The sequence below is a fragment of the Ictidomys tridecemlineatus genome, chromosome 4 (assembly GCF_052094955.1).
Source record: "Ictidomys tridecemlineatus isolate mIctTri1 chromosome 4, mIctTri1.hap1, whole genome shotgun sequence".
Classification (NCBI taxonomy): Eukaryota; Metazoa; Chordata; class Mammalia; order Rodentia; family Sciuridae; genus Ictidomys; species Ictidomys tridecemlineatus.
This window is the reverse complement of record NC_135480.1, coordinates 5152384-5178972: the sequence shown is the minus strand read 5'-3', so window position 1 is coordinate 5178972 and position 26589 is coordinate 5152384. Positions and strand designations below refer to the sequence as shown.

At 59.4% G+C, this 26589-nt stretch overlaps 1 protein-coding gene and 1 long non-coding RNA gene across 5 annotated transcripts in view; one reads left to right on the top strand and one right to left on the bottom strand.

The window, feature by feature from the left end:
- Lrp5 (LDL receptor related protein 5) overlaps window positions 1-26589 on the top strand; it is a 97836-nt gene that overhangs the window by 57703 nt on the left and 13544 nt on the right. For all 4 annotated transcript variants that reach the window (XM_078045443.1, XM_078045445.1, XM_078045442.1 and 1 more), the window contains 10 exons: window positions 3078-3294; window positions 5098-5387; window positions 7057-7283; window positions 8064-8248; window positions 12066-12389; window positions 14246-14445; window positions 18736-18950; window positions 20349-20539; window positions 21374-21583; window positions 24697-24822. In XM_078045443.1, coding sequence (XP_077901569.1) covers window positions 3078-3294; window positions 5098-5387; window positions 7057-7283; window positions 8064-8248; window positions 12066-12389; window positions 14246-14445; window positions 18736-18950; window positions 20349-20539; window positions 21374-21583; window positions 24697-24822 — 2185 coding nt within the window. The remainder of the gene's footprint in view (window positions 1-3077; window positions 3295-5097; window positions 5388-7056; window positions 7284-8063; window positions 8249-12065; window positions 12390-14245; window positions 14446-18735; window positions 18951-20348; window positions 20540-21373; window positions 21584-24696; window positions 24823-26589) is intronic.
- On the bottom strand, window positions 836-4430 carry LOC144376959 (uncharacterized). The gene is made up of 2 exons (XR_013437381.1): window positions 3755-4430; window positions 836-3674 (listed from the first exon to the last, which is right to left on the bottom strand). It is a non-coding gene; the product is annotated as an uncharacterized LOC144376959 (long non-coding RNA).

Genomic DNA, 26589 nt, shown 5'->3' with positions numbered 1-26589 from the left:
CTTCTGATGTACGCAGGAGCCCTCTGAGGCCCAGCTGGATTGGGGTCTCCGTGCTGACCCCAGCCAGACACACAGCGCACTGCTGTGTCAGAAATGACCTATGACCCCCCTCAGTGACCCCACCTGCCACTCATCAGACCTGTGTCTCCTGCCTGGACCTTTACAAAGCAGGGGGAAGTGACAAGGGACATGTCCATAATAAACAGGGCGGGTTGACGGTGACTGGAGGCCGGTTGGCGATGTGGTCTAGTCCATGAGTCCTGGGTGAAATTGGAGCACCAGACACCAAGGACAGAGCTGTGAGCTCAAGGTCCCTGTCCTGGGGTAAAACAGTCACGGTGGCGGGTGTGACTGGGGTCTGCACCTGGCGGTGGGCTCATGACGGCATCGGGAACAGGACTCTTCTCCCTTCACCTGTGCTGGCAGTGGCTTGGTCCTGGGCACACAGCTGGGTGCACTGCCAGGTTGGTAGAAACAGGACTCGTCATCAGGAACTGGCATGTCTGGTGACTTTCTGGTGTCCACCGTCTTACGGGCCAGCCTGCAGACACTGGAGGCTGGGCTCTTGGGAGCCACCCGGCCTCCTCCCATCCTGCACCTGCTGTCCTGCCAGTTCTGTGACGGCCTCACAGGGAGGCCTGGGGACGAGAGCAGAAGGAGAGAGCTCCGGGGCAGCCGGCTGGCCTCTGGCTGGACCCTCTCATTGCCTTCAGAGCCTCTGGGGTCTAATTTCCTTTCCTGAAAAACCAGGCCCCGGAGAGGCCGGGGTGGAAAGCGTGCCCCACAGACCAGACCCCGTGTGCTGCCCGTTTTTAAACCATGCTCGAGCTAAGAGTGGTTTTGACATTTTTTTTTAATGATTGGGGGAAGAATCTCTCATAACCTGTGAAAATTACATGAAATTCAAATTTCAGTGTCCACAAATCCACTCTGTTTTTGTTTTTTCACAAACTAAGTTTGGTTGGCCCTCAGCCACAGCTGTGCGTCTGTGCGTTCCCTCTGGTTGCTTTTGGCTCTGGTGACTGTTGTGGCCTCAAAGCGGCAAATATTTTCTGTCTTATACAGAAAAAGTTTGCCAACCTGTTCTAGAAAACCTGGCTCCCGGGTTCTCTCCTGGCACCTGCGTCCACAGGTGTCCAGTCGCAGCTGCTATTTCTTGAGTTCTTCGTGACCCGCCACCTCCCGCAGGCAGTGCGCCTGTTCTCTGTGTCCTGCTCAGTGAGAGGTTCGGATTCCCAGGAAGGACTGGCCCCAGGGGGAGAGAGGCTGCTGGCTTGGGCACGGGACCCTGATTGAGGGCTCCCCTCCTCCTGCTGAGGGATCTGGGGAGTCCTGATCCCGGCTGTTTGTGCAGATGTGCTGCAGCTGGTCAAGAGCTGCTGAAAACTGTCATCAGAAGGCCAGCGGGGGTGGGGGGGAGGGGGGCTGGGCATGGCCCAGTGGGGCACATGCTGGTTCCAACCCCAGCACCAGAAAAAAAAAACGCAGGAGGGGTCCTTTCTCCTCCCCAGTGTGTTGGAGAGGCCTGTGGGCCTCATGCCAGGGGGCTCTGTGTCCTTGTGCAGAGGGTGCCGTGGGTGCAGCTTCCACCAATCACAGGGTGTTTCCTAGGGAAGCCCTCCCAGAGCCCCGCCTCCCTGGCTGGGGTGCTGGGGTGGGCCTGAGCCACCCCAGGAGAGCTCTGCCTCCTCCCACTTTTTGGGCAACTTGAGAGTGGGGAGGAAGGGTGGTGAGTGAGGGAGCAGTGCCAGCCTGGCCGTCACCCTCTTCCTCTGAGGTCCTTTGCGGGTTCCTCAGCTGTGGGTTTTGGCCCCAGCCTCCCAGCTGGCCTCTGCACAGTGTTGGGGTTGCCTCTGCGATCCTTCCTGTGGGAGCAAAACAGAAGCAAGGACCCAGACTGTAGACCAAGGCCACACCACTTACCCTTTCCTGCTCCCGAGCGGCTCAGAGAGTTCAGGGCAGGGGCTGGTGCAGCCTTAGCTCCGCCCTCCGGGCGAGGCCTATCTGGGCACCTGGCGGCTCACCCAGCCCCTGGGGAGTAGATGGCTGCAGGTCTGGGCTGGTCACGCCTCTTTGTTGCCTGGTGACTCAGTTACATGTGGAGAAACCAAGGTCCATGGGGTGCGAGGACTTGCCCAAGGACACTGAGTGCCATGGGCAGGGCTGGAGGGTCACTCATTGGCCCAGCAGTTTTGTCTTTGCTGTCCATCCGCAGAAAACCCGTCTTTTCAGCGGGTCATTTACAGTCTGCCTTGTGCTTCTGCCCTGCAAACGTCACCTTAGCTTTGCCACGAGCAGGAGGCGTGACCGTTCTGCAGCCTGCTGAGGCCCTCCTGACCCGGGCTCGCTCTGCTTCGTCCATCCTGTCCTGGGCGCTTGGCTGCCGCCAGCTCCGCAGTGCCCATCCTGCCCACCCATCTGTTGCTTCAGTCCCTTAAGGTGTCTCGCACTGGCCAGTGGCCCCTGTGGCTTTCATCACAGCTGCTTGTACCAAGTGTCAACTCTCCAAGGAAAAGCTTAGTGTCCCCATCTCAGTGCACAGGGAGGAAGCATCCTGGGCCACAGGCTGGACCAAGAACCCAGAGGCCCTTGCTGAGGGGAGGTGGGCTCCCAGTGCAAGGGGACTGGCCCAGGCCTGCAGTCGCCCAGCCTGTCAGAGTTCTGTGTGTTGACGGTGGCCCCGGGGCCCGTTGCACCTGCGGCAGGTGTTGCTAACGGAGCCCAGGGCTCCTTCCTGCAGAGCCCACCTGGTCTGGGTCCACCCCATGCCATCCAGGCAGCCCTGCCTGTTGACAGCAGTGACGGGGACGAGGCCTGGTCTAGTGCAGTATCCACCCAAGTCTGGGAGGCTGTGGGGGCCCAGAGCTGGCCCTGTCGCTGCTCCACCTGCCGAGGATGTGGCTTCGGGATGAAAGCGCCATTTGTCCAGCACCCCCTGTGCCGTAGCACCCGGCGTTCTGTGGTACCTGGTGAGGGGCAGGGGAGCCGTAGCTTCTGGAGTTGGAGCTGCCTCCTTTGGGCTGCTCAGGCCCTGCTCCCCGGGGTGCGGCCTCAGACCCTGACCCCTGATCCCATAGGTGATCAATGTGGACGGGACCGAGAGGCGGACCCTCCTGGAAGACAAGCTCCCACACATCTTCGGGTTCACGCTGCTGGGGGACTTCATCTACTGGACCGACTGGCAGCGGCGCAGCATTGAGCGGGTGCACAAGGTCAAGGCCAGCCGCGATGTCATCATCGACCAGCTGCCCGACCTGATGGGACTCAAAGCTGTGAACGTGGCCAAGGTCATTGGTGAGTCTGGGAGGCCCCAGCCACTGCTCTGCTGGGCTGGACGGCTCGAGCAGGTCCAGATGGGAAGTACCCGGCGGGAGCACCCCACTCGGGAGCCGAACTAGCAAGCGTCTGGTTCAGGACAGAGGGCGTGGATGTGTCTTCCCAGGGAGATGGCTGGGGAGTGGTGAAGGACCAGGAGTGTTGGCAGCCAGTGGGTACCCCCGGGCCGAGGTCCTTGGTACCCCCAGCAGCCTGGATGCTTGTCATGGTGACTGGGGAGAGGCTGGCAAGGCCACACAGCCATGGTGGCCAAGCCCAGAACTCACCTGGTCTGTTGTGGAGCTGAATGGTGACCATTGTCACTGTGACCAGGCTGGACCACAGACACCTGACCCTACCTGAAAGCCAGAGCCAGCAGAGAGTTCAGTCAGGATTTATCTCCTTCCAAAAGGATTTCAAGTACAGGTGGGCGAGTCACCTTGGAGAAGAGAGTCCAGGTGGTGGGTGGGGGTTGTAGGCTCCTCGCGCAGAGGCTGGGCTCCTGGCTGGTGCCTGTGCCGTGGCTGGGTGTCGGCTGCACTCAGGAAACCTGTATCAGCTAGGCCAGTGCGAGAAGAGCGAGAGCCCGGTGCCAGGTGGAGTCTCCTATAGCCTGGTGCCAGGCGCCCCCAGCCAGCCCTCCTTGCCATGGGGAGGCTGCAGCTGTGGTATGAGGGGCGTCTGGCTTTACAATAGGAAGGGGGCCTGGGGGTGTGGCTCAGTGGCCGAGCACTTGCCCAGCCTGGGAGGGGCCCGCGTTCCACCCCTGGCACTACCAACGAACAGAAAGCAAACAAGGGAGGTGACCAAGCTTGGCGGGGGGCAGGAGTCAGGCAGGGTTCTGGGCAGAAGGACAGCGGGCAGAGACCTGGTGGGTAGGTGCCTAGGGACCTCAGTGGCAGCCTGCTTCCTCTCCCTGGGGACCAACCTTTATCACACCTGAGGTCCTGAGGCAAAGGCCTGCAGTGGACAGGTTGAGTTTTACCAGCCACCTTTGAAAAGGGCCTTACCCACTGTGGAGGGTGGGGCCCGCCAGCAGGTGACAGTTCAAAAACAAAACCTGGAACCCTGGAGACCAGAAGGCCCCGGGGCTGCCTGTGTAGCTGGGCCTGGGCCTCCCCTCTGTCTCTTGAGTCTTGTGACTTCCCCAGAGGCAGGCCGGAGAGGTTCTTTCTTCAGCTTCAATACTGAGCACAAAATTAAAACCAACTTGCTCCTAACTGGCTGGCCCAGAGCGGCCACTTAATGACCGGGTCTGCTTAATGAAGGCCAGGCACCTTGGCTATCCTGGTGAGTCTGAGCTTTGGAGTTCACCGGGGTGTCAACGGGCCGGGGCGCTGTCTGGGAGACTCTCCAAGCCTGTCCTGGTAGCCGGCCAGGGGTCGAGGCCTGGGGAGGGCCGCTTGGTGGAATCAAGTGTCCCCTGCTGGCTGGGCTCCACCGGGGCTCACTGAGCTGCTCCCTGACTTCCTGGCACGCTGCCCTCAAGGCCTCTCTGCCTCAGTCTCCTCCGCTGAAGGACAGGGTGGGAAGGCCTCCTGTTCTGCGGTTGATGGAGTGAGTCAGAGCAGGTGCTGCCCTGGGCAGGGCCCTGTTGTTACTTTCCCCTCTGTGTGACCACGTGGGACAGAACTCTGACTGCTGTTCTCCAGGGCTTTCCTCCACCCCCTCCCACTGTCCGCGTGGGGCGTGTGGTGGGAACCCAGCCTGGCGCGGCCGTGCAGGGAGCGTGTCCCTCTCTGTGCCAGGCCACAGCCGTCTAGAGCCTGCGCTTCCCTCCAGGAACCAACCCGTGTGCTGAGGGCAACGGCGGGTGCAGCCACCTGTGCTTCTTCACACCCCGGGCCACCAAGTGCGGCTGCCCCATCGGCCTGGAGCTCCTGAGTGACATGAGGACCTGCATTGTCCCCGAGGCCTTCCTGGTGTTCACCAGCAGAGCCGCCATCCACAGGATCTCCCTGGAGACCAACAACAACGACGTGGCCATCCCGCTCGCGGGCGTCAAGGAGGCCTCGGCGCTGGACTTCGACGTGTCCAACAACCACATCTACTGGACGGACGTCAGTCTGAAGGTACTGAGTGCCAGACCCGCGCCTGCAGCGGCTGGCGGCTGGGCTTTTGCCCGCGACCTCCGCCTCCCCCGCCTCCCCCGGGGTCGTTTATTTTAGAGAGCCCTGACGCTCACATCCCACAGGCTAATGAAACGCAGGGCACCTGCTGGAGCCGGCACTGGCGTGTCCCGGAGCCTTGCCCGTGGGCTCTGGAGCCCGTCTGTGTATGAGGGTGTGTACGTCAACCTCAGCCCTGCCTGCTCCTGACCCGACCCTCTCTGCACGCGACTCCTCACTCACAGGCAGATGGCAGCGTCCTGGTTCACTCGAGGGAAAGGCCTTCTCGATCCCCAAAGCAGGGCACACTGGCCCCCCCCACTCACAGCTGGTGCTGCCTGCAGTGGGGTCCTGGCTTTTGTACTTAGCATTATCACAGGTGCTTAATAAAGGGTAGGAGCTCTTTAAGGTGATTTTTTTAAAGCATTTAAAGAATTTTTCTAGGCAGACACTTAGACATAACAAGATTTCCTCTCTCATGAAAGTTCCTATTGCCCTTTTTCTCACTCTAAATTTTATTTTTTAATTTTTTTTTTAGAAATTGATGGATCTTGGGGCTGGGGATGTGGCTCAAGCGGTAGCGCGCTCGCCTGGCATGCGTTCGGCCTGGGTTTGATCCTCACCACCACATACCAACAAAGATGTTGTGTCCGCCGAGAACTAAAAAAAAAATAAATAAATATTAAAAATTCTCTCTCTCTCTCTCTCCTCTATCACTCTCTCTTTAAAAAAAAAAAGAAATTGATGGATCTTTATTTTACTTATTTAATGTGGTGCTGAGGATCAAACCCAGGGCCTCGCACATGCTAAGTGAGTGCTCTACCTCTGAGCCACAACCCGAGCCCTGTCTTATGTTTTAATAGTTCCTTGGGATAAAGTTTTGGGAGGAAGATTACTGGGTAAAAGTGTGCAAGTGGTTGTAAGTCTGCGGTATGCATTTGAGGTGGGCTACTTGAAAAAAACATATACATATATATATATATACATATACATATAAGTTTAATTTTGCTGAATTTCAAAATGTTTAATTTTGAAAGTCTAGAATATTGGTATTATGATCTCAGATTTGGTTCAATATTTATTCCAGGCAGTCAAGTAGCTCCTAGTTAGAGGTCTACAAGAGATGCTGGTGGGGCTGAGGGATGTGGCTCAAGCAGTAGCGCGCTCGCCCGGCATGCATGCGGTTGTTGTGTCCGCCGAAAACTGAAAAATAAATATTAAAAAAATTCTCTCTCTCTTTAAAAAAAAAAAAAAAGAGAGGTGCTGGTCCCAAGTCAGGTACTGTGGCTGAGCTGCTTGGGAGGCTGAGGCAGGAGAATTGCAAGTTTGAGGTCAGTCTTGCAAATTACTGAGTCCCTGTCTCTAAAGGAAAAAGGAAAAGCTGGGTGCGGTGGCACTCGCCTTTAATCCCAGCAGCTCGGGAACCTGAGACAGGAGGAATGGGAGTTCAAAGCCAGCCTCAGCAATGGGGAGGCCCTGAGCAACTCAGTGAGACCCCTTCTCTAATAAAAGACAAAATTGGGCTGGGATGTGGCTCAGTGGTTGTGTGCCCCTGGGTTCAACCCCTGGTGCCTGCCCCCCCACAAAAAGACGTGGTTCTTAAATTGCGGCTCTTTTCGTCCCGTCTGCCCAGACCATCAGCCGCGCCTTCATGAATGGCAGCTCCGTGGAGCATGTGATCGAATTTGGCCTCGACTACCCGGAAGGCATGGCTGTCGACTGGATGGGCAAGAACCTCTATTGGGCTGACACCGGGACCAACCGGATTGAAGTCGCCCGGCTGGACGGGCAGTTCCGGCAGGTCCTCGTGTGGAGGGACTTGGACAACCCTAGGTCTCTGGCCCTGGATCCCACCAAGGGGTAAGGCTGCTCTCTTCCCCCGTGCGTGTCCCGTTCCCACGTGGCCATGCCGGCAGGGCTGAAGTTCTGGCTGCCGCCCGGGACTCTGCAGCTGGAGTTGCACTGTCCACCTCGAAGGTGCCAGGGCGGGCAGCGCCTTGGAGGTTGTCTAGTTATTCCCAGAGGGGGAGGGCGTGACGGCAGCTGCTGTGGGACACTGTGACGGCTGCTTTCACCTGGGTCCTCTCAGTGTCCGGGGAGGTAGGGAAGTTCGGGACAAAGAGAAAGAAGTTCAGATTTTGGCCAACAGGCAGCTGGAACTCCCAAAATTCTGGATGGGGGCATGAGCTTGCTTTTCCCGGTGCTCTGGAGAGGAGAGAGGGGAGGGCCTGCCGCCAGGGCCCTCCTGTCTGAGGAGGGGCTGTCCACCTGCTTCACTGTGTCCGTCCTGGTTCACACAGTGTCCTGGCCAGCTTAGTATGGGACCCCGCCCCTGGACCCCAGCTTGGGGCCCGTTATATGTGTGCTTTTTCTGCCACCTGTTTCTGTGGCCGTGGACGGGCGTCAGCTGGCTGACGGGTGGGCTGTGTTGGGGACTCGGGGAGGGAGCCCTGTGGAGCCTGTTGGGGGTCAGGGCTGCAGCGTGGCCAGGGTCTTCCCCGTCCTGTGTCCTTCACGTTCCTGATGTGGCTTTCTCCCAGGAAGGGGGACCCAGCTGAGGAATGGTGGTGGTAGGGTCCCCTGTCGCCGTCTACCACGGGCTGAGTGTGGACTCACTTCCCGCCCGCCACTGCCTTCCAGCTACATCTACTGGACCGAGTGGGGCGGCAAGCCCAGGATTGTGCGGGCCTTCATGGACGGGACCAATGGCATGACGCTGGTGGACAAGGTGGGCCGGGCCAACGACCTCACCATCGACTACGCAGACCAGCGTCTCTACTGGACAGACCTGGACACCAACATGATCGAGTCGTCCAACATGCTGGGTGAGGGCCGGTGGGCTCGGGGGGATCGGGGCAGGGCAGCAGGGCGTAGACCTCCTCTCGCCCCCTCCACAGTGGCCCGAGCAGCCATGAGATCTCAGCTACCTCACCCTCTGCTGGGGGGCTGTCCCTGTCCAGCCCCTGCTGCCCTTGCTATGGGTCTGTGGCGATAGGCCCTGGGGACGTCTCTTTCCTGTGCATCTGGTGGGTGCCAGGTCCCAGCCCTGCCATGTACCAGGACTGTCCACCTCACGACAGAGGTTTTCATTGATGGGGAAACTGAGGCGCAGGGAGGGTACATGACTTGCCAGAGGTCGCAGAGCTAGGGAGCCACTTAGACCTCAGGGCTATTGCTCGGACTCTGCCCAGCCCTGAGCACCTGCCCTGAGCTGGGAGACGGGCAGGGCCGTTCTCAGGCTCCCGGCACTGGGTGGGGATGCCACCTCCTTTTCACAGATGGTAGAAATGAAGCCTGGGGAAGTTTAAAGGGTCTCCGGTCAGCCAGCTCTAGGGGCAGGATCTGAACCCAGGACAAGGGACTCTGGACTCCACTCATGGTGGGCTGCTGGGCCAGTCACCTTGCATCGCTGTGACCAAGATACCTGACAAGAGCTACGTGAAGGAGGGAAGGGGTGTTTTGGCCCCTGGTTTCAGAGGTTCAGTCCCTGACTGGCCGACCCCACTGCCCTGAGCCCAGGGCGGGGCGGAGGGGTGCTGCTCCCTCTTGGCAGCCAGGAAGCCTGGCAGGAAGATGCTCCCTTCCAGGGCGTGCCGGTGACTGCCGCCCCCAGCCACGCCCCCGCCTGCAGTGACACCCAGCTGGTTCCCCCAGACGCTCTCACATCCAGTCCCTTTACCCCTGAGCACCCCTGCGTTGACACAGGAGCTTCTGTGGCAGGTGGTTGTGTGTGCCACCAGGTGGTAAGCCAGGCGAAAAGCAAAGTGAGAGTGAGGGACAGGAGCAGCAGCCTGGAGGGCCACGTCTGGTTCCCAGGTGACCCGCAGCTTTGGGGCAGACAGGAGGAGCGTGGGGTCGAGCTGCAGTGGGCCGGCCACCTGGACGGACCTGGCAGAGGGGCCTTCAGTGGCCCTGACTGGCAGATTGTGAGCTGGGCTTCTGAGTCACCAGTTTCGTGGAACCCTGCAAGGACGTGGCTTGCTTCCTAACCACGGCCACTACCATGTGCAGGTGAGGTGGCCGTGCCCGTCTTACAGATGAGGAAGCTGAGGCCCAGGCACTCTGCAGGCGGCTGGAGGCACACAGTGCTGGTGTCTGCTGGGGCAGGGCGAGTTGCACACCCTGTGGGTGCTGACTGTCCTGGGGCCTGAGCCTGGGGGTGAGGCTTGACTGTGCGACTGTCACCCCATTCCCAGGAGAATCATAGCCACGTGTGTTTGTGTCTTTACCCAAACCTGGAGCCTGATAGTGTCCAGTCGCAGTGCGGCACAGTGGCCCAAGGTGACCGAGAGCGTGACTCGCCTGCCGCGGGGTCTATTTCCGCCAAGGGGCGACCCTGCTGGTCAAGGTGGGCGTGTGCCTGGTGGTCACCGTGCCCACTCTCCACTGAGTGTCCCGGACGCTGGTGGAGCACCTGATTAATAGTGCAGGAGGCCTGGGACAGCTGGGAGCAGAGGGAGTGACGAGGCCTGGCCAGTGGTGGCTGAGCGCCTGGCTGCCTGCGCTGTCATCCTGCCTGCTGTGGGGACTTAGCCACGTTTCCTGTAGTGAGACCTTTCACGCAGAGTCGTGGTGTGAGGCACAAAGGCGCCTCCTGGTTTGACCCGGCACTCGCCGTGCCCTCCCTGTGCCTGGTGAAGGTGACGGGTCAGGAAGCTGCCCGAGTGTGTGTGGTGGAGGTGGTCATTTTCCCCATGATTAGATAAGCAACTCCCAAATTTCTGGAAAAATTTAAAGAAGGAAAAATATAAAGGAAAGTTATCCGTAATCTCACCTGTGATACCTGATGGTCTCAGTTTGGCAACTCTCTTTCCAGCGTCGGGTATTTAAAAAATAACTTTAAGATAGATATCATTTTTAAAATCTGAAGATTTGTTTCACTTATTTGCTTTTTAAAAATAATTCGTAAAACTTTCTTCCAAACCATACCATGTTCAGCTTTCGTTCTGCACTTTACTTCTGGACATGACGTGCACGTTCATGCGTGCTCTCGCCTTGTTAGCGGGTTTGTTGGTGTGGTTGCATGTGAAGGGGGGCAGGTGAGAAGTGCTCTCACCGCTCGAGTGTTGCACAGATGAAGGCTGCGGAGCTGCACCTGGCCCAGCCTGGGGGCTCCCCCCGCCTCTCCGGCCCCCCGAGCTGCCCCCTGGGCTCCACCCAGCCCTGCTCTCCAGGTTCCCCGGCCCAGCCCGTGGCTGGCTTAGGTGGGTGAGTGTCAGTGTCCTCAGCCCCTGACCGCTGTGTCCTCCTGCTGGTGGGCGATACAGAGAGGCCGGTCAGCCCCATCCTCTCTGCAGCTGCCTGTGGACAGCGGGGCCTGGCTGCGTCTGTCCTGCTCAGTCTCTGCGGGGACTTGCAGAGCAGACTTCATGCCTGACGCCTGGTTTGACCCTAGCACCGACAGAAACAAGCAGACCCCGCTCTCCAGGGCCCCATGTGCCTACTGTGCTCTTAGACCCAAAGCTAAGTTTTCCTCACCATCTTGGCTCTAAGGCGCATTAAGTGCTCGTTCTCATCCACGTGAGGCCGCCACCGTGTCCTCCCTCTGAACTTTCATGTCTCCAGATGGGACTCAGTCCAGCCCTCGGCCGCCCCTCGGGCTCCCCGGCCCGGCGGATCTGACCTTCCCTCTAGACGCTGTTGCGTTGACCCAGGGCTTCCCGGTGCTCCAGGGTCCTCTTCCCCTCTCAGCGTTTCTGGTCACACCGCGAAGTCCCTTTTGCCCTGTAGGCGAGGTCTTCTCACGCTCCGGAGATGAGGGTGTGGGCGCCTTGGCAGGACTGGATGGCGGTTTCCCCGAGTGGTGCTATGGAATGTGTGTCAGAACGGTCATCGCGAATCTCGCTGTGTGTCACAGTCTGTGACATTTAAGTCATGTGGGCACCCATGGGGACACTCCCGTTGGGCGGGGTTGCAGCTCAGTGGCAGAGTGCCCGCGAAGCATGTTTGATCCCCAACACCTTAAAATACCCATTTTACAAACAGGGAGGCTGAGGTCAGGGAGTTCATGTGGATTCCCAGGTCACACGCTGACCAGCAGAGGAGCAGGTGTCCCAGGCTGGGTCGCTGCAGGGCTTGTTTTTTTAAAAGGTGGATTTTGAAACTTTTAGTGAAGTGTAACCTATGTGTGGTCAAGCACAGAAACCTGAAGTGGTCAGGGTGAGGGATTTTCACATACTTACACGTGTGCACAAACGTGATCCGCGTGGCTTCCACCTGGAGCAGGGTGACTGGTCTCCCTCGTGCTCCTCCCAGTCCGTCCTTCCTCAGGGTAACTGCTGCACTGACTTCTATCTTTGTGTGTGTGTGTTTTTTTTCTTGTTTGCTGTTCTAGAACTTTCTACAGCTTGTGCTCACTCAGTCCCACAACTGAGATTGTCCTCGTTCTTGCCATCTTGGCGCCCTGTGGTTTGTGGGGTGCAGACACCACGCTGCAGACCATCTCGTGTGCTGGGTGGACGTTGCGTCTGTCTGTCTTGCGTTTTTCCCGTGGGGTGGGATGGCAGGTGGACGTGCACTCAGCGAGCTAGGTCTGTCCTTATCCAGAGCCGCTCGGGTTCCAAGGCGCAGAGGTAGGTACCGGGCTGCCGCGTGGGCCCCGCTGGCCCTAGCGTGCTGACCTCGGGCCGTGTCTGCACGCAGGTCAGGACCGTGTGGTGATTGCCGACGATCTCCCGCACCCCTTCGGCCTGACGCAGTACAGCGACTACATCTACTGGACGGACTGGAACCTGCACAGCATCGAGAGGGCCGACAAGACCAGCGGCCGGAACCGCACCCTCATCCAGGGCCACCTGGACTTCGTGATGGACATCCTGGTGTTCCACTCCTCCCGCCAGGATGGCCTCAACGACTGCATGCACAACAACGGCCAGTGTGGACAGCTGTGCCTCGCCATCCCTGGCGGCCACCGCTGTGGCTGTGCCTCGCACTACACCCTGGACCCCAGCAGCCGCAACTGCAGCCGTAAGTACCTGTTTCCCGGAGCTGGCCCTGGGCCTAGGGGAGAGGCGCTTCCCATCGGGGGCTCCCCTGGTGTACGTGGTGGTTGTGCAGGCCGTGCACTATACGAGCTTCGGGGTGTGTTCTGGCGGTGCAGGCTGGGAGAAGGATCTGTTGCTTTAGTGAGTCACGACTGACCGGGCCGTGCCCTTGGCTGGCAGAGTTCTCACAGGGAGCCCTGAGTTGGTACAGGTCTCTGGGCAGCGCTCACCTGTGCTGCTCTCACGGCTTTCTACAGTGCCATCCCGGAGCTACAGGGCAGGTAGCGGCCCCTCCCCATTTCTCAGACAAAGAACCTAAAGCACAGAGATGTGTAGGGACCCTCCTCAGGCGGCACAGCTGGGGAAACCGCAGCCTGGCTTGACTGCACACAGGCTGTCTTCACAGTCCCCGGGCCTCACCTAACCCTGCTGACCCCTGGTGTGGGCGGGCCTTGTTGTTCTCACGTGAGTGATGATGAGAAGAGTGAGGTTCCAGAGCCCAGACCGTCCCGCAGCCCCGGGGGTGCAGGCGATCCTGCCGCAGGCCCTTCTGTGGTGCCTGCAGCAGGCGTTGGTACCTTGGCCTCTGCTCAGCGCCTGACCATTCACAAAGCCCCTTCTTGTCCAGCTTCTCAGGACCCCAGGCTGGTATGTGGTGGGCCTGGGGCCAGAGCTGCACTGTCCAGGGCCTTGGTCCCGTCGTTCTCATGCCCTCCTGGCCATGACCTTGAGGGGCAGGGGCAGGGCAGGACGGTGCATTGACTCAGAGTCCCTGCCGACCTGGGCGTGACTTGGATTTCAAGCCACCCAGAGGGGCCCTTGAACGGTGGCTGTAGCTGTGGCCTCTCACAGGTGCTGGTGCCTCTGAACCTCAGCCTGGGCTCTGCCCTCTGGACATGGATTCTCGGCCATGGGGGAAGGAGAGACCATCCTATTTTCTGGTCCCTCTGAAAGCAGTGTCTCGGGGACCTCGTGCAGTGAACGGAGGGGAGGTTAGGGACACCCGGGTCCTTCCCAACCCTGGGCTCCCTTGGAAACTGGGCTGCTGGAGACCGTGCCTCACCAGCCCAGGAGTGGCCCCCAGCCAGCCTGACTCCTGGCTCCACCCCCTCCTGTTACCCGCTGCTCCCTGACTCTCCAGGGAGCGTCCTTCCTGCTGTCACCGTTCTCTAGTTTATGGCACATCACTTGAGCACACGCAGGCATAGAGGAAACCACAGGGTCATCCCAACATCGCCTACTCCTGTGGGGAGTCTGGTACTCGCTGACATTACTTAACTTCCTTCCGTTTCCAGATTTTTTTTTTTTTTTTTTTGGTACCGGGGATTGAACTCGGGGCACTTGCCCACTGAGCCACATCCCCAGCCCTATTTTGTATTTTATTTAGAGACAGGGTCTCACTGAGTTGCTTAGGGCCTCACTGTGGCTGAGGCTGGCTTTGATCCTCGTCTCTCAGCTTCCAGGGCTGCTGGGATGACAGATGCGCACCACCATTCCCAGCTTTGTCTTTAGTTTTGATGACATTTGGTCTCCTTTTTGGGCAGCCCTGGGGATCGAGCCCAGGCCCTAGAGCATGCTAAGTAAGCCCTCCACCTTTGAGCCCCACCCAGCTTGATGACGTACAATAAGTGTGTACGCCACTAGCGCACACACTTTGGAGTGACAGAGTCGAACCCCCATCACGCACCTCGGGGAGCAGCCTGTGTCTGCTTGGTCTTCTCCACGCGCCGTCCGCTGGATGCAGAGGCTGGGTGGCTTTGTGATCCTGGGAGCGCTGTGCACCCGCCACCCTCAGCCTGCAGTGCTGACCCCCAGCCCCGTCTCTTTACCCTCCTCCAGCACCTTCCGCCTTCTTGCTGTTCAGCCAGAAATGTGCCATCAGCCGCATGATCCCCGACGACCAGCGCAGCCCGGACCTCATCCTTCCCCTGCACGGTCTGAGGAACGTCAAGGCCATCGACTATGACCCGCTGGACAAGTTCATCTACTGGGTGGACGGGCGCCAGAACATCAAGCGAGCCAAGGACGATGGGACGCAGGCAGGTGCCCCGGGGCACAGGGCGGGCACTTCCCAGGAGCCTGTCCTGGCAGCGCCCAGGCTGTGCCCTCTTTCTTGAATGGAGGTGTGTGTGGGAGGAGGCTGCCGAGGACGACCCGGAGTAGTCAGTGTTTGGGGCTCTGACTGTGGTTGCAGGATGGACCCTGGGGGTGAGGGACCCTGGCATAGCGAGGTGTGGAAACGGGGTGTCCCATTGTTGAGGTGGGCATGTGAGGTCAGGCCCCGGGAGCTCTTCCTCTCCAAGGAGGCCTCGTGCTGTGTGGTGCTTGGTGATGGCGACTCCAGCTGTACCTTTGCTTCACAGGAAAGGTGCAGTCGGTTCCGTAATGCTGCCCGCACTCCTGGAAGTCACCACACTGCAGATGGCACAGCAGAAAGGCCGGGCTATGGGCAAAGGGGGCAGGGCAGGACCCTCAGTGACATATATAAAACAGGTCATGCATGTGATTCTACGGCAGCTCCGTTTCTCAGACTCCCGGCCAGCGCAGGAAGGCCTGGGGCTGCTCATAGGCACGAACCTTGTTAGCAGCTGTGGTTTTGCGATGGCGGAGAGAGGCTGGTGCGAGTGGCTAGAGTCCTGACCCCGGTGGGGGTGAGTGGAGGGGTCACTGTCACAGCGCCGGGTGTGGGTTTCCACACGTTCCTTGTGCTTCTCACTAGTGAAACTGGGCAAAAGCCAAGGTCCTGTCTCCTGAGGTGTCACTAGTGGCCGTGGAACCAATTTGCATTTTCAAAAGGAGCCTTCCTGCGGAACTGTCCAGTGGGGGACCGGTTCCGGGAATGAAGTCCTCACTCTCATGCGGATAACCCGCTCATGTTTCCAAAGACACATTTTGTAAAAGCTTTAGAACCACAATCCCTGTCCCCATCCAGCTGTCAGTGAGGAGCTAATGACATTGTAAGGAAATCTCCATGGCTTTGTCACAGCGGGGAGAGGGGTGCTCGCTCGGGGAGGTCCGGATGATTCTTGTGTGGTCGATTTTTTTTGTCCTGCACACTGATTTGGAGGCCACCGCCGTCTGCTCAGGCTGGACATCTCTTTTGTCAAAATGCTTCCCTGGCACAGTACCTAGTCAGGGCAGGGGGCCCACGTCCTTGGAGATGGTAGAAGCCGGCAGGATGGGTGGCAGCAGAGCGGCGGGGATCAGTGGCCCCGGCAGCCTGATGAGAAGATGATTCCTTTCATCTCCCTGGTGCAGGGGGCAGTCAGCATGAGCCCTTTGGGAAAAGGGAAGGGTTGATTGACAAACTGTGGCTTCCCTGCTGAGAAAGCTCCTGGGTGCAAATTGCCTTTAAGTCCCCCTAAAGACAAGTCTTTCATGGTGTCCAGGGTGACAGGACCAGTGACAGGCCTTGAAGGGGAAGCTGCTGAGGAACAGCTTCTGGGGCTACCTCATTTGCAAATGCTATTCCCTTCCTGTGCCTCTGGCTCGTCCCTCCCTTCCCTCCTGTACCCCTGGCTCTTCCCATTTTTCCTCTGCCCCTGGCTCTTCCCATCCTTCCTTCCTCTACCCCTATTTCTTCCCTTCCTTCCTGTGCTCCTGGCTCTACCTTCCCTTCCTTCCTGTACCCTTGGTTCTTCCCTTCCTTCCTGTACCCTGACTCTTCCTTCCTGTGCCCCTGGTTCTTCCCTCCCTTCCTTCCCGTGCCCCTGGTTCTTTCCTCCCTTCCTGTTCCCTGGTTCTTCTCTTCCTTCCTGTGCCCCTGGTTCTTCCCTCCTTTCCTGTTCCCTGGTTCTTCTCTTCCTTCCTGTGCCCCTGGTTCTTCCCTCCTTTCCTGTTCCCTGGTTCTTCTCTTCCTTCCTGTGCCCCTGGTTCTTCCCTCCCTTCCTTCCCGTGCCCCTGGTTCTTTCCTCCCTTCCTGTTCCCTGGTTCTTCTCTTCCTTCCTGTGCCCCTTGTTCTTCCCTCCCTTCCGCACTGTGCTCTGGCTCTTTCCTCCCTTCCTTCCTGTACCCCTGGTTTTTCCCTTCCTTCACCCCTGGTTTTTCCCTTCCTTCCTGTGCCCCTGACTCTTCCCTCCCTTTCTCTGGTTCTTCCCTCCCTTCCTGTGCCCCTGGCTCTTCCCTCCCTTCCTTCCTGTGCTCCTGGCTTTTCCTTTCCTTCCTGTGCCCCTGGTTCTTCCCTCCTTTCCTTCCTGTGCCCCTGGTTCCTCCCTCCTTTTCTTCCTGTGCCCCTGGCTCTGCCCTCCCTTCCTTCCTGTGCCCAGGTTCCTCCCTTCCTGGGCCTCTATCCAGCTCCCTCTGGCAGGCTCCATCCTCTGGGGGCTCCCCTCCCACCTTCGCTCAGCTCAGGCGCGTGTGTTTGCTTGCTCTCTGCTCTTCATCGTGGTTAGTGTGCCTAGCATCAGTTTTGCCATTTCTCCACCGTCAGGGCCACCTCCTTTGGTGCTAAGCAGGTCACGTTACCTCCAGCACTTTCTCGTCTGTGCAGACCGACTGTCCCCATTAAACACTGAGTGCCATCCCCTTCCCCAGCCCAGGTTCCCCATCCCACTTGCTGTCTGAGGTCCAAGGCCTCCATGGACCTCAGGTGAGTGGGGTCACGTCCGTCTTGCTGCCTGGCTTCTCACCGCAGCGCGAGTCCTCAGGGCCCCTCCTCCTTTTGTGGGAGGCTGAATGATGTTCTGCCCCGTGGCTGGGCCACGTCTGCTCTCCATGGAGGGGCACCGGCGACTCCTGCCTCGTGGCTCTGTGGATTGGCGCTGCGTGGAGGGTACTTGGCCAAGGTTTTGTAGCAGTGAGGTGAAGAGCTAAGTGCGGTTGACTCGGATGCTGGGGGGACACCGTGTCGCGAGTGTCGCTTCACTGACGTTGTCTGTGAAGCCATCCAGCTGCGGCCGCTGCCCCCTGGCTTTGCCGGCCTGGGGGACAGGCCTGTGCTGCTCCCTGTACGCCTTCTGCATGTGGTTCTGAGTGGGTCCTAAAGTCTGGTTCTGTGCCCTTGATTCTGACCAGGACTAGCTGGAATCTTGCTTCTCTTCTGGTCCCCAGCTGGACAGCTCTGGCTCTGGGGAAGGACTGTGCCCAGCAGAGGAACACTTGGCTCTCCCAGACCCTCAGCTTGGTGGAAATGTGATGCTGCTACCTGTAAAAATGTACCCTCCTACGATGAGATCTGGCCAGCAAGACTGGGCCAGAGCTGGAGTGTGTCTGTGTGTGTGTGTGTGTGTGTGTGTGTGTGTGTGTGTGTGTGTGTGTGTATGGGGGGGTTGGCTGTCATTTTCAGTGGACTCCTGGAGCCTAGGCTTAGGGTAGGGGCTTCTTTTTAGCTTCAGGCCCCTTTGCTACCTGGAGGCTTCTAGTTTTATTACCTGCTGGAAGCAGTTGATAGAAAACACCTAGAATACCGCAAGCTCAGAGCGCCAGCCTTGGGCGCCCCCTGAGGGGGCAGAAGCCGAGATGCTGGCCCATCCCCAGCTGGAGGAAGGAGCTTTCTTCCACACCACTGGCTGGTGCTCCAGGCCCACTTTGCCTGTGCCAGGTCACTAAGAGCCCCCAAAGCGGTGGCTTTGGAGGTGACCCAGGGAGACCAGAGCAACCAGGGCATCAGGCCAAGGGCGACCCTCCCTTCCTCCTTGGTTGGTTCAACAAAGCCCCTTTAGAAGGTTTCTCTGTTGGGGGCTCCAGAAGCCAGGGCTTGCCCCTGATGCACAGACACAGCAGGTGGCACAGCAGGTGGCGCTCTTGGGGGCTGCTCTGGGTGGAGACTCCAGGAGTGTAGAGGCAGGGTGACATCTAGAGCTGCCGGGACGCAGGCTGGCCTTGTGCTCTCAGGAGGAGCTGTGGGTCATCCTGCATGGCTGGCACCTTCCCCTGCTCTGCACCTTCCCTCCCACCACCCCTCACCTGCCATCCTAGCACTCTGAATTAAAAGAATAGGGTTCGAGGGTCTAAGCCAAAAGCACGCATCCTAGGAATGCAAAGAAGGACTGAGATGCCCCAGGAAGGCCCGGGTCTGTGCCGCTGGGAGAGGGCCGAGCCGCGGGACCGTCTGGTGCCCATGGCTGACTGGCTCGGGGGCCTGGAACCCAAGGTCACACCAGGGCTTCCCCAGGCTGGAGGCTGGTGCTGGATCTGGTCCAGCTTTCCTTTGCTTTCTTGAGTGAGCACCCGGTGAAGGGCTGATTTGAGAGCAGACACCCCCAGACGGCTGTGGGAAGTTTGACTTTCAGGCTAAGCTCAGGAACGTGGCCTCTGTGCTCCCTCAACATGTCTCTAGCTGGTGGTTACAGGGTCTCTGATGGGTGACTTCTGTGCCTTCTGTCTTGTAGCCCTTTGTTTTGACCTCTCCGGGTCAAAGCCAAAACCTGAGCCCAGACAGACAGCCGCACGACCTCAGCATCGACATCTACAGCAGGATGCTCTTCTGGACGTGCGAGGCCACCAACACCATCAACGTCCACCGCCTCGATGGGGATGCCATGGGCGTGGTGCTCCGGGGGGAACGCGACAGGCCAAGGGCCATCGCAGTCAACGCGGAGCGAGGGTAGGAGGCCGACGGGGCGGGTGGTGCTGCACCTGGCTCAGGCCTCCTGCAGTGCACACCGGGCAGCCGCTGGGGCTGGGGGGTGATCTGCCATCCCACTTCCAGTCTGCAACTCCCCAGGCTCCCCAGCTGGAGCGGGCACAGGCCTCAGGACGACAGAGTCACGCAGAATGGCACAGGCTTAGCAGAGGAGGGGAGACGGGAAGTGGGCCCAGGAAGACTTAGGAGGGCAGTGTCCGAAAGATGGCCTTCTGACCGTGGGTTTGGTCGATGCGTCAGACCCCAGCCCTGTGCAAGCCCCTTCCCTGGGGTCCCGGCTGGAAGCGGGGTCTTCACTCCCGTGGGTTCCACAGGGGCTCCTGCAGCTGCTCCCTTCCCAGCAGGCCCTCAGAGTTTGGTGGGAGGTGCCCAGGACAGGTCGACAGGCCTGGAGTGGAAACCAGGGCAGGAGGGGGTCCTAAAGCCCCACGAGGCTCAGAAACAACAGAGTGTGCAGAGGGCTGTGTAGGAGCATGGGGCCTTCTTCAAGTTCCTCAGATCTGACGTGCAAGCCAGGAGTTAGACTTGTCGGGGGACTGCCTGGTGGGGCCTGTGCCAGTGTTGACTGGAGCAGGCACAGTCCCCCCCAGTGTGAGCTGGACCCCTGCACTTCCTGCTCAGGTGACCTTGGGCAGGTGGCTTTAACCCCTCAGCCCCTCAGTTTCCCTGTCTGTGGGCACAGGAGCGCCCGTGGGGACTCTGCCGTGCGCAGAGGGCTTGGAGCAGAGTGCTGGCATTTGAGGAGGCTGCCCAGGGACTGAGGGAGCCGGCCTCGAGGAGGCAAGGGCTCCTGAGCTGTGCCCAGATTACTGTCCTGTGGCTGCCCTACGAAGCCCCAGGGTTTGGAGGTGACTTAGGACGACAGACAGACAGACGTTTATCCTCTCATAGTCCCAGAAGTCTGGAAGCAAGTTTTTGGCAGGGCCACATCCCCTCAGCACCGGGGCGGGGAGTGGGGTGGGGGTCGTCCCGCTTCAGGGCTCTCCTGGCATTCTGTGACTTTGGTCTCGTCACTCCAAGCCCTGCTCTCAGGGCACGCTGGCCTCTTCTCTCCGTGGCCTTCTGTCTTCCCACGGGACATACGGTCCACCCTGAGCCAGCATAACCTCATCTTGATCCTTAGTTACATTTGAGAAGACTCTGCTTCCAAATAAGCTCCTGTTCTGGGGTTCTGGGGTGGACGTGGACTTTGGGGGACACCATTCCTTCTGGCGTAGGGCATAACCTGTCAGGTTCCGGGCCAGCCCCGGGAGGCAGGGCTCTGACTGGGTGCCTGCAGGGTCAGGGAGGCCTGGTCGGCTGCGGAGCTGCAGTGGCCGGGGAAGCTCCTGACCTGTGCGTCCCCCTGCCCTCCCGCAGGTACCTGTACTTCACCAACATGCAGGACAGAGCAGCCAAGATCGAGCGCGCAGCCCTGGACGGCACGGAACGTGAAGTCCTGTTCACCACGGGCCTGATCCGCCCTGTGGCCCTCGTGGTGGACAACACGCTGGGCAGGCTCTTCTGGGTGGACGCAGACCTGAAGCGCATCGAGAGCTGCGACCTGTCGGGTACGTGCCCAGGCCTCCCTGGTCATCGGCACCTTGGCAGTCCACAGGTGTCCCTCCGGGAAGCCACGGCATCTTGTTAGCAGCAGCAGTTGCTGCCTGGCACTGTGCTGGGGCCCTTGGCACATCCTGTGTATCCCACCCCCTGAGCTGCAGGGCGGGGTCCCAGAGGAGCCCAGGGCTGGAGGGAAGTGAGGGTTGGTGCTTCATGGGGCTGGGCCCCACAGCTCCCAGAGGGAGGGGCTGGGCCCCCAGAGCTCCCAGAGGGAGGGCTGGTCCCCCAGAGTCCCAGAGGGAGGGGCTGGTCCCCCAGAGCTCCCAGAGGGAGGGGCTGGTCCCCCAGAGCTCCCAGAGGGAGGGGCTGGTCCCCCAGAGCTCCCAGAGGGAGGGGCTGGTCCCCCAGAGCTCCCAGAGGGAGGGGCTGGTCCCCCAGAGCTCCCAGAGGGAGGGGCTGGTCCCCCAGAGCTCCCAGAGGGAGGGGCTGGTCCCCCAGAGCTCCCAGAGGGAGGGGCTGGTCCCCCAGAGCTCCCAGAGGGAGGGGCTGGTCCCCCAGAGCTCCCAGAGGGAGGGGCTGGGCCCCACAGCTCCTAGAGCCAGAGGCTGGGCCCCACAGCTCCTAGAGCCAGGGCTGGGTGTAGGAGGGGCAGTGCCGCGCTTGTACCAGCCAGACTAGGGTCCACAGTTGGGGCCTATGGCCCTGATACGGAGGCCAGCCCTGACCGCAGCACAGGACCCCCGGGCACCCTGGCAGCCATCTCTTTGGACCTCATTTCTGAGCTGAGTGTGGCAGGGCTCTTGGGTCAGGCTGTCACTTAGGAGCCCGTGTCCCGCCTATAGGGGCCAACCGCCTGACCCTGGAGGATGCGAACATTGTGCAGCCCGTGGGCCTGGCCGTGCTCGGCAGGCACCTCTACTGGATCGACCGCCAGCAGCAGATGATTGAGCGCGTGGAGAAGACCTCCGGGGACAAGCGCACTCGAGTCCAGGGCCGTGTTGCGCACCTCACGGGCATCCACGCTGTGGAGGAAGTCAGCCTGGAAGAGTTCTGTATGTGGGGCGGGCCGGGGTGCAGCGGGGTCCAGCAGGAAGGGTAGAACCAGGCAGGAGGCCAGCCTCAGGACCCATGGGACCCCAGCAAGGTGGTGGCCCAGCACCAAAGACCAGCACGTGTCCAGATGTCCCAAGGCCTCCCTGGGTCTTTTTCACACAACAATTGGCCACAAACCTAGAGTTTAAAAACAGCACCCAAAGCTGGGTGCAGTGGCGCACGCCGGTAATCCCCGGGACTCGGGAGGCTGAGGCAGGAGCATTGCAAGTTCATGGCCAGTCTCAGTGACTTAGTGACCCTGTCTCAGTGTAAAAAGGGCTGAGATGTAGCTGGGTGGTGGAGCGCACCTGGGTTCACTCCCCAGTTCTGCAAAAGAAAACAAGCCAACGCCCACCTCCTGGCCCACCTCCTGTCTGACTTCTGTGGAGCTGAGGTCTGGGTGTACCACGGCACAGGAGGGCTCGCCAGTGAGAGGCTCTGTAGAAGAATCCATTCCCGCACTCGTCAGAGCGTTGACAGTCATACAACCAGGCCCTATTCCCTCTGGCTGTCTACCAGGGTCAGCCACTGCCACCTCCTTGTCCTGTGGCCCCTTGCGTTGCTCAGCCTTCCGGTACTATAACACATACCTGAGATAATCAGCTTAGGAAGAGAAAAGGTTTTCTTAGTTCATGGTCCGTGGTCGGTGGGCCCTTTTGAGCCTGTGTCGAGCCAGCATATCATGGTGGGAGCAGGTGGCATAGAAGAGCTGTTTACCTCTTGGTCAGGAATTAAGACAGAGGAAGAGGATGGGGTCAGGTTGGTCCCCTGCTCTGCAAGGGCTCACTCCCGGTGACCTGGAGACTTCCTGGGCCCCGTCTTTTAAGGTTGCATGGTCTCCCAGTGGTGCTGCCCGGAGCCTTCCACAGAAGGCCTTTGGGGGCCACTTAGGCTGACTGCGGCGCCTCCCCATCAGGCCCTCTCACACCTTGAATCCTGACACTTCTCCTGCCAGTCAGAAACCCACTCTGGGCTAAAGGGCTCTGTGGTCAGTCTCGATGCACCTGTAGGTTAGTCTCCCGTCTGATGAACTCCGAGTCAACTGATTGATGACCTCAACCACACCCATTGTGAAACCCTGGGCCTTATAGTTCATCAGGTCCACGGTGCCAGGGGGTTGAGGTGGGAAGGCTGGGGGCAATTGAGGGTCCTACCACCACCAGCTCATTGTGTCCAAGGGCTTGGTCCCCAGCTGGACCATTGGCTCCTCCCCACCCCCCACATGGCTGTATGCCTAGGTGTGTGGGGGGGTCTGTGCGTGATTGTAGGTCTCAGGTTCCTTGCTTTTCTCTCTCTTTGGTGAGCTGACAATTAGGTGCTTGGCCCAGCAGAGAGCAGTGGGTGGGGCCATTGCTGCTCCTGTCCTGTGGTGCCCCCGGCCACACAGCAGCACAGCCCCTCGCCAGGGATGGGGGTAGCACCACCCTTTGCACTTTCCTGCTTTCTCTCCTGGTCTCAGTCCTCACGGATGTGGCAGCTTCTGACTCCCAAATCCAGCAGAAATCTGCTCACTGCCCTCCCCTGGTCCTGGTGTTCCAGCTGTCGTCCTCCCAGCCCCACCGCTTCCTCTCAGTTGTGATGTCCACGCATCAGACATCTCATCCAACAGGCACCAGCACAGCCGCGCGCAGCTGATGAGCACGTGCAGCTGGGGCAGGGGAGGCCCAGCCACCGGCTTTTTTGTTACCGAGCTCCTGTGGGTCGGTCAGTGAATTGTGTGTGAGATAGACCTTTTGGTGGCAGTGACGTGTGGGCTCCTGCTCAAGCTTGGTGTGAGCTCTGAGGCAGTGACTTTGTCACCTCCGTGCTGACTGTGGGCAGCTGGTGTTCTGTCCTTGTGTGTTCTCAAGTGAAGTCCCTGTACAAATCAAGGCGTCCCACGAGTGTGGGTTCGGACGTCTCCGTCCTCCAGCCTCGAACTCCATCCAGGTCAGATCACTGTGTGTCCTGGGCCTTCAGGATGGGAGATGGCAGATGGGGAAGGCTGAGCCCACAGCTGAACTCTGAGTCAGGCCCGGACACACAGCCATGCCCACTCACATGTGCCCCCTGTGGCTGCCTGTGCACTGTGGCTGTCAGGATCAAGTGTTGTGAAGGACACACTGGCCTGGGAAGTGGACATTATTTGCTGTATAACTCTTTACAGAAAAAGTTTGCAGACCTCTGCTGTAAACCATGACTCTCTTCATTTTTAAGAACACCTGATCCCTGAGATGGAAGAGAAACACCATGTTCCTGTCCTCTGAGGCTGGGGGAGGGGGGCATTCCCTTCCTTTTTCTCACTGGAGGTGGCCAGCCCAGCCTCCTGGTCGCCTCGTTACCCTGTTGTTAGGCGTCCTGTTCATGGAAGAGAGGACTGAGCTCCCCGGAGTCCTGGTGCCTTTGCCATTTTACTGAGTCAGCGCCCCCTTGGCTGCTATAACAAATGACCGTGAACCGAGCAACTTAAATTGTTCTCCTATAATGAGAGGCCAGAAATCCAAGATCAAAGTGTTGGCAGAGGCACACTCCCTCGGAGGCTGTAGCAGAGGGTCTGTCCCTCGCCTCTTGCAGTAATGGTGGTAGAGGTACCGTGGTTTGTGGCTGCATCACTGCAGCCTCTACCTCTGACTCCACATGGCCATCTCTGTGTGTCAGTGACCTCACCTCTTATAAGGATGCTCGTCATTGGATTTAGGGCCCACCCAGGTTGTCCAGGATGACCTCATCTTGGGATTGCTCACCTCCACCACATCTGCAAAGGCCCCTTTTCCAACTTACGTTACAGCCATAGATTCGGGGGGTTAGGCGTGGCATAGCTTTTGGGGGCACACCCACTGTCACAGTGAAGACAGGCAGCGGAGGGTGGTGGCTGTGGGTGCGATGGGGGCTGGGATGCCCATCAGTCCTGTGCTGCTCTCCAGTCTCCAGGTTTATGTCAATTTCCATATCATAGAAGGAAACTCAGGGCTGCTGGGGAGTGAGTGGAAAGGTACCCTGGGTGGGCCCGTCCCTCAGGCCCCCTCCTCAGTGCCAGGTCCTGAGGTGAGAGGAGGAGCCCGACCCCAGCGCCCCGTCTTGTTTGTCCCTACAGCGGCTCACCCCTGTGCCCGAGACAACGGCGGCTGCTCCCACATCTGCATCGCCAAGGGTGACGGGACCCCGCGGTGCTCCTGCCCCGTCCACCTCGTGCTCCTGCAGAACCTGCTGACCTGTGGCGGTAGGTGTGACCTCGGCGCGCTCTGTTGGAACTTGGGACAGGGCTCTGAATCTTTACTGCCAGATCACAGGCCTGCGTTCTTATGAACCGCAGCGGCTCCCATTCTGTAAAGTAGAGCTCCTCTTCACTTACGCCCCTCTTCCTAAGGCTGCGCCTTCTCTGCTGTGAGTGTCCCTGAGCGCTGCTTTTCCTGCGTCGGCAGATCTTGATAGGTTGTGTTTTCATTTTTCATCAGGTGATTCAACTACTCTGAAATTTCTCCTGAGACAGTTTCTTCATCCTGTGTGTGATTCAAACCTCCAGAGTTGAGACCTTCCAGCTGTCTCTCTGTTTCTGATTTTGGTTAATCCACTGCGGTCTGAGAGCTCTGTGGGATGTCTGTTCTTCCAGGTTTATCCAGGTGGCTTTGTGGCTCAGCATGTGGTTTATGGTAGTGAATGTTCTGTATGCTCTTGAGAAAAAGGTGGATTCTGCTGTGGGTGGGTGGAAAGTTCCAGAACATCAGTTGGATCTGTTGACTGACAGTGCCGATGAGGCCCCTGCCCCTTCCTTTCTGCCTGCTCACGCTGTCAGCTGCTGCAGGGGTGTTGGGCTCCAGCTCCGACGGGGATCTCTCCATTTCTTCTTGTCGTTCTGTCTGTCCCTCCTGCTACCTTCTGTACTCTTGCTCCCCTGGGGCCCCGTGGTAGTGATGGTGGTGGGGGCTTTAGAATTAGACCTGTGTTCAAATCCTAGCTCTGCAGATTGCCTGCTGGGTGCCCCCAGGCTGGTCACTTGCCTTCTCTGAACTCTACTTCCTCCTCTGTGAAACTGAGGCCACTCACTTGGCAGATTGTCATAGGCTTTCAGTAACAGAGACTTTCCATGGTGCCTGGCACATGGCACAGGGAATGCCAGGTGCTGTGTTGTGGGGTGACTGCAGTCATAAAAGTGACAGTCTTCATTGTCAGCATGATGAGCCCTGACCCCAGGGCTTCCTCTCCAGCTGCCCCTGGTGTCCCCACCCCACCCCCCACCCCGAGTGGCCTTGGACTGTGCCATTTCTGTTCTGCTTCAACCCACCTGGCTCCGCAGCCCGGGCTCAGTACACAGACCCCACTCTTCTCCTCTTGCTGTGCGGGACCACACCTTGGCCTGGGAGCGTCCTCCTGCTTCACCTCGCACCTCAGGGTCCCAAGGCCGTGACCAGGAGCAGGGGGATGCTGGCTGCTCCCCTCCCAAGAAGCCAGGCAGCTTTCCTTCAAGCTCCGGCCCGGGGCTCCTGCAGGGGTCACTCTGCAGCTCCCACTGGTGCCCGAGCTGCCCAGGGAGCAGGGTTGTGGAGGCTCCCATGGACCAGCCCTGGGCCCCTGCGGGATGGGGCGCTGCCCTTGGCCCTCCGTCCAGGACTCAAGGCCCACTTAGAGCCGAGGGATGTCCCCGTGGGAGGGGGCACGCCCTGGGCCCGTCGCCTGGTCAGAGCCGAGGGTCGGTGCTCACTGTGCAGAAGCCTCTCAGCCTTCCGTGGCCATGTCACAGGATACGGCTCCTGTGACATGGCCACAGTGTGGACCCTCAGTGTGGGCCTTGTGACGTGGCCTCCGGCACTGCAGTGTCCCAGCAGTGTCACCACTGCCTGTCTGCCCACTCGGTCAGTCCTGTGGCACCCGTGGCATCTCACAGCTGCTTTGTTGGAGAGAGGAGGAGGCGGAGGCCTCCGTGTCCTCGGGTCTCTCGGCTGCCCAGGGAAGCTGGGATGGCCTTGGCCCGCCTGGACCCTGCCTGTTC